The sequence below is a fragment of the Hordeum vulgare genome, chromosome 5H, assembly GCF_904849725.1.
Source record: "Hordeum vulgare subsp. vulgare chromosome 5H, MorexV3_pseudomolecules_assembly, whole genome shotgun sequence".
NCBI lineage: Eukaryota > Viridiplantae > Streptophyta > Magnoliopsida > Poales > Poaceae > Hordeum > Hordeum vulgare.
Genome location: NC_058522.1, coordinates 403,229,010 through 403,234,699, shown reverse-complemented (window position 1 = coordinate 403,234,699; position 5,690 = coordinate 403,229,010). Strand labels below are relative to the sequence as shown.

General features: G+C 47.1%; 1 protein-coding gene across 1 annotated transcript; it reads right to left on the bottom strand.

The window, feature by feature from the left end:
* Positions 1-2,415: 2,415 nt before the first annotated feature.
* On the bottom strand, positions 2,416-5,289 carry LOC123394943 (ASC1-like protein 1). The gene is made up of 6 exons (XM_045089847.1): positions 4,884-5,289; positions 3,694-3,920; positions 3,461-3,616; positions 3,191-3,376; positions 2,874-3,058; positions 2,416-2,776 (listed from the first exon to the last, which is right to left on the bottom strand). Exons 1-6 carry the CDS (start codon positions 5,046-5,048, stop codon positions 2,745-2,747), a joined length of 951 nt encoding a protein of 316 aa, XP_044945782.1. The 5' UTR covers positions 5,049-5,289; the 3' UTR covers positions 2,416-2,744.
* Positions 5,290-5,690: the final 401 nt, after the last annotated feature.

Sequence of the window (5,690 nt, the reverse complement as noted above, 5' to 3'; positions counted from 1 at the left end):
CATTTTCTTGTAAAAAAAAGTCATGTTTCACTAAATAAAAAATGCCGAGTATTTTTGTTTGTCACATGATTTTTCTTCCATGATTCGAATTTTCCATGTGATTTTATTCAGAAATTCTCCGTGCCACTTCACACATAAACGCCTTGTGATCAATATGAATTTTCTTTACATAAACCATGGTTCAAGAAACACAAAATGCCATGTTTTTGAATTTGCCATATGTTTATTTTTTTTTGGCCATGTGTTGAATTTTCCATATATCTTGTTTCCACAAATGTGCCATGCCACTTCACACAACAATGTCATGTGATCAACACAAATTACTCCAAAAAGGCATGTTTGACTAAACAAAGACCGCGCGTCCTTTCCGGCGACCGCGCACCATGGCGCGGCGGCGGCATCGTCCGATGCGGGGTTCTCGGAGTTCTCGCTGGCGGAGCTGCGCGCGGCCACGGGCGGGTTCGCAACTGAGAACATCGTGTCCGAGAGCGACGCGCAGCCTGAAGCAAGGTGCAGTCTGAAACTCTCAGTTCATCATGCTTAATCAAAATCAAACTTGGCTGGAAGCTTGAAATGCACGCAAGCAAATCCGAATTCGTCACGGATCACAATATCACATACGCATGCGCGTTTTGGAATCCACTCACGTATCGGCATCACACCTGAGCTGATCGATAAAAGGGTGCTGCGAACTCTGACCTTCCCCATCGAGGCGAGATTTCTCTTCTCCATCTTCCAATCTCCCCTCATCGTCTCCTTCACCAATCACCAGCCGCATCCTCTCGACCGGCGTCCCCTGCTGTTCCCATGGAGGTTGCCTACCCGTTTGATGCCAAGACCGGCATCATGTCCGGCGGCGTGAAGCGCGCGCGGGAGATGGAGATACTTCGGCAGCGGTTCCAGGCAGAGCTCGTCGCCGTCCGTGGCCTCCTCCGCAAGGCGGCCGACGTGCGTCTCCCGTCGGCTCCACGCTTCAAGGAGAGTCGTCCATGCCTCTTGGCCGAGGAGCCGCCGGCCAAGAAGATGAAGGCGTCACCTCCCGTCCCTGTTCCCGTGAAGGCGCCCAGGAAGATGACGTCCAAGGAGAGGAATCCGCCGGCCGAGAAGAGGAAGGCGTCCCCGCCTCCCGTTCCCGTGATCAAGAGCAAGAAGCCGAAGATGACGGGCTCTCAGAGGGAGATGCTCGCGGAAGACCTTGAGGCGTTCGTTGCGGAAATTCCCGATCACATCGTCGAGCTCTTGAAGAAGCAGAGCTGCGCCACCCGCCCTGGCGAAATCGAGATCGACCTCCACGGCTTGGACGACGCCGCCGTCGTCGAGCTGCAGGAGCAGGTTGACAAGTTCGCTCGAGAGAAGAGGGCGCCGCCGCAAGAACGGCACCAAGACGGCCCTAAGGTGATGGCCCAAGAGGAGGAGGAGGAGGAGGAGGTGGAATACGTCGATATCTGCGGTGGTGTCTCCCCGTTGGCGATCGTGCCGGCACCTCTGCTGCAGCTCGTCCAGGACGAAGCAACCAGCGGCAGTCCAAGCTCCAGCAGCAGCAACGATTCAGATTCAGACGTTGACATCTGTGGTGGCGTCTCCCCCTTAGCGTTCGTGCCGGCACCTCTGTTGCCGCTACCGCTCGTCCAAGAAGAAACCAACAGCAGCAGCCCTTGCTCCAGCAGCAGCGGCGACTCGGATACTGATGATTCCAGCAGCAGCGGCGACTCGGATACTGATGATTCCAGCAGCAGCGATTCAGAGCACCCGGATTCTGAATCTGACGAGATCGTCGACAGTCCAGCTCCGGCCATCGTCAGCCCTCCAACATTCGAGCAGGTCGACCGTGCTCTGGAAAGGCAGCGAATGGAGGCCACATCCCTGGCCAGGGAGAAGGCCCGTCAGGAGGTGCTCCACACGGAGAGGAATGCAATGCCCGACAATACCCTACACCGAGAGGACGTGAAGAGCCTCGGCATTGATGAGTACAACACGGCCAAGCCCAACAACTTGTTGTGGCAGATTGGACTCTACCTTAAGGTTGACGACGACGACGAAGACGACTGGGATCAGCAGCGCCATCAAAGCTTCCACGAGGATTTAGAGGAAGGCGAGATTCGCTAGTGATCATCGTTGTTACTAGCAAGGTGCTATGACAATTAGCAACTGATGCTGTTGTTGATTGCTTGATGCCTCATAGTGGAAAGCTTGTAGCTCTCCTCTGCAAATTGTATGTGTGCTGGACATGATTGGATATATGAAATCATCAGTTACACAGAGTATGAGCTGAATTAGCTTCATAAAGCTGGCCCATCTCCAAGAAAGATTAACAGAGATGTCCATTTCCAATAGTACTGAACATACTGAATATTTAACATGAACTAGAGGCATATATAATGACATAAAAGCACCACAAATTTCAATCAAGCCACATATGTAAAAGAGAGTTTTTATAACTTGGAGATTCGGTATTTCTGAAAAGACATCTTCACATACATATGGAGATTAATATCACGATGTAAGATTTGCCTCAAGAGCCTCATATATTTAATTTACATAAAAGATACATCAAGGAGGCTTGTTCCAGTAGCACCGAGATTTTTGCCTTCTCAGTTTTCATTGTGTGCCTGAATTTCCTCCTAATGGATATGCTAACTAGTTCCTCCTTGACATTCTCATTCTTTATACAACCCGCTTGCACCATTCTCATTTCCAACTGCGAACTATACAGTTCTTCAGTTAAGCATCCAACAACCTGCAGCTTAATCTTCATGGTCATTTTCGCCTTCAGAATCTGTTTAACAGCACAGGTAGCTTATAATGAATCCATAAGAATATTCTGCTGACAAAAATAATAAACCAAGGAAATCAGCAAGAAAAGAATCACTGACCGGATCGAACATCCTCGCCAACATGACCTCTGGACTGAATTTGTTTGACAAGCATCCGGTAAATCAGTACCCACCAATATATGTGAAAGACCAGAAGTGAAAACAAGAGAGTGTTGAAAAGATAGTAGTATGAGGTTCTGTAGATTTTTTTGTTCTCCTTGTCCACGATCATAGCTATTTCATAACTGAAAAACACACAGGATCATTGAATTGATCAACAAAATGCACTACAAAGCTTAGTAGAGTAATGCTGCTTTCTAATCAGGTAAAGTAGCATCACATGCCAGAACAACCTACAAACTGTAGTGCATGTTTACCTTGTGCTTCTTAGGATCCAGAAAGGAAAAACTATTAGCCGAAGAAGGATCCAGGAAGCCACAAAAAGTAGAAATGCTACAACAGCTAGCCATTCACAGCTACTGTATTTGGCCATCTTTCCGATCTCTAGGAATATATCACTTGCATCATGGAGGGGTAAAATGACAGAGCCAGGACGAGATAATCTGTTTGGAAGTAGCAACAACTTCAGGTTTGACTATGCTGTGTATCGTTATGGTATATAAGGGCGATTACACTCATCTGCATACCTGCAAATATAGGACACAACGATCAGAACAACAGTTGCCACATGGTGAGACATCATGACTCCAAAGTCCTTGCGTCTTGTTTCCCAGAACAGAAGATCAAAGATAGAATATACGTAAAATCCAGCGGCATACATGTACACAGCCTTAAGCTTCAGCCTGGAGAGAAAAACAAACAATGTTGAAGCCCTTGGAAATTGCAATTAGGGATAAAAGAGATTGTTTCTTCCTCTTACTTCATCTTTTGGTCAGGCCAGAGCTGCTCGCCAGGCCCTACCCAAAAGTATCTTGTGTTTGTAAACCATGATTCATTGTATGTTACAGATAGTGAAAACAATTCTGCAGAAAGATAATAAACAAATTTCCATGCCGATTCCTTAAATTTATTGATTTTCTTTCTCCTTTCATCTGTTTCACCAAGCTTGGCATGTCCCTTTCCAAATATAAGTCGTCTTGCTAACACCTGCGAAGAAAGTGAGATTTAAGAAGTATAATATGTGCATGTAGTCGTGATTTGCACCATTCTTGAAATAATTTTGCTCATGGTGTATAGTCACAATATGAAATGATTAAGTATAACACTCCCGATGACTTATGTAACAAGACAAGTGCGTGGTAAGTTAGTAACTACGACTGCAACGATGTTAGATTAGAAATTTCGAAGACCTATACTGGTACAAGCAAGGGCCATAGATCGTACCAGTCTTTGTACCATTAGGGGCCGCAATCACTACTTCAACCCCAACGTCATTACTGAAGGAGAGAGGCAATCCATAAACTTCCGTGTGGTTACTAATGCTCATTTGAAATACGTGTGAATGCTTTGATTGAGTGTTACATGATTGATTATCCAAATTGTATGTTGTCAAATTTAAGGGCTCAGACAACATGATCTAAAGACCTACTTGGGTTCGGTAAGCACATGTTGTTTAGCAAATCCACGATCTCCATATGACAAGTATTTGTATCAATGTGGAGCGATGATGACAGCATGCGGAGCACGCACGGCACTTCCAATCTACTGACCTTGCTTATCAAGCCAACCATGGAGGAGGAATACAATTGAGTTGACAAAGCCCAGCAGGAGGAGTTCAGTTAAAATTACAGGCGACTCATCTACCCAAGCGTCAGAAACCAAGAGCGTCATCACACTAGCAAGGATCAAAAGCATTTGACGAATTGCCATGAATCGAGATGAACAAGGTTTGAAAACAAAAATCTTGCAGGAACCTTTTCCCAGGTCAACGAACGTTGAGACTTGTGACGCCTTGAGCGTGCCCAAAGCAGTCTCATCTCACTCTTCGATGGAAAAACAAGATATCCCTCCGACCCGCCCCTCATTGCCCACACGCGTCCTAAACTGAAGGGGGAAACTCCCCATACAAAAAAAGAACTGAAGAGGGAAACAGGGAGGCAACAAATTTACCTCGAAGACGAACTGATTGAGGAGGAGGCGCAGGGCGGGGAAGAAGGCGACGAGCAGGGGGAGCACGGCGTAGTCGCCGTACTCCGGGTAGGACTCCGCCTCCCAGTCCACCGGCGGCGCCGAGGACGAACAGGATCCCAGGAAGACCTCCAGGAGGGACGCCATTGCAGGAGAGATGCGAATCCAGCAAGGCTGGCTGGTTCTTGGATCCAAAAAGTTGAAGGGGCAGAGAGTGGACAAGGTGAGATTTGAGATGGGCAAAACTGGAGTTGGTGTTGTTATTATATTCTAGCAACGCGACGCACGCGGGTGGACTGGTCCATTTCTGTAGGAGAGAAGCCCACTGTCTGTCTGTATTGGTTTGGTTCGGTGGAAGAATGATGAGAAGGTGTCCAAAACTTCGGCAGAGAAGGAAGAAGAACAGCAACGGGGCCTGGACTGATGTGCCCCACTCGGTTAGAGCTAGTACAATAGGTCGATATTCTAAAAACAAAAAACCATTTTACTATCCTGAAAAAATTTGATGGTTCACAGCAATTTCAATGGGGCGACCCAAACGGACGACGATTTCGTCCTCTTTTTGTTCGTTTGGATCGGCCGCCCGGCGTCCGCCTTGTTTTAGATATGGGTCGGTAGCGCACCCAATGCGTCGACCCATGTGTGCCGGCGTGGCCGGCTGGCCGTCCTATTTTGCATGAATTTGCATAGTTTGAGTCAAATAACATAACTTGAACCGAATAAAATAGCATAGTTGTTACAAGCCGAATAAAAATAACATAGTTCTCACGTAGTTTTGCACACGAATAA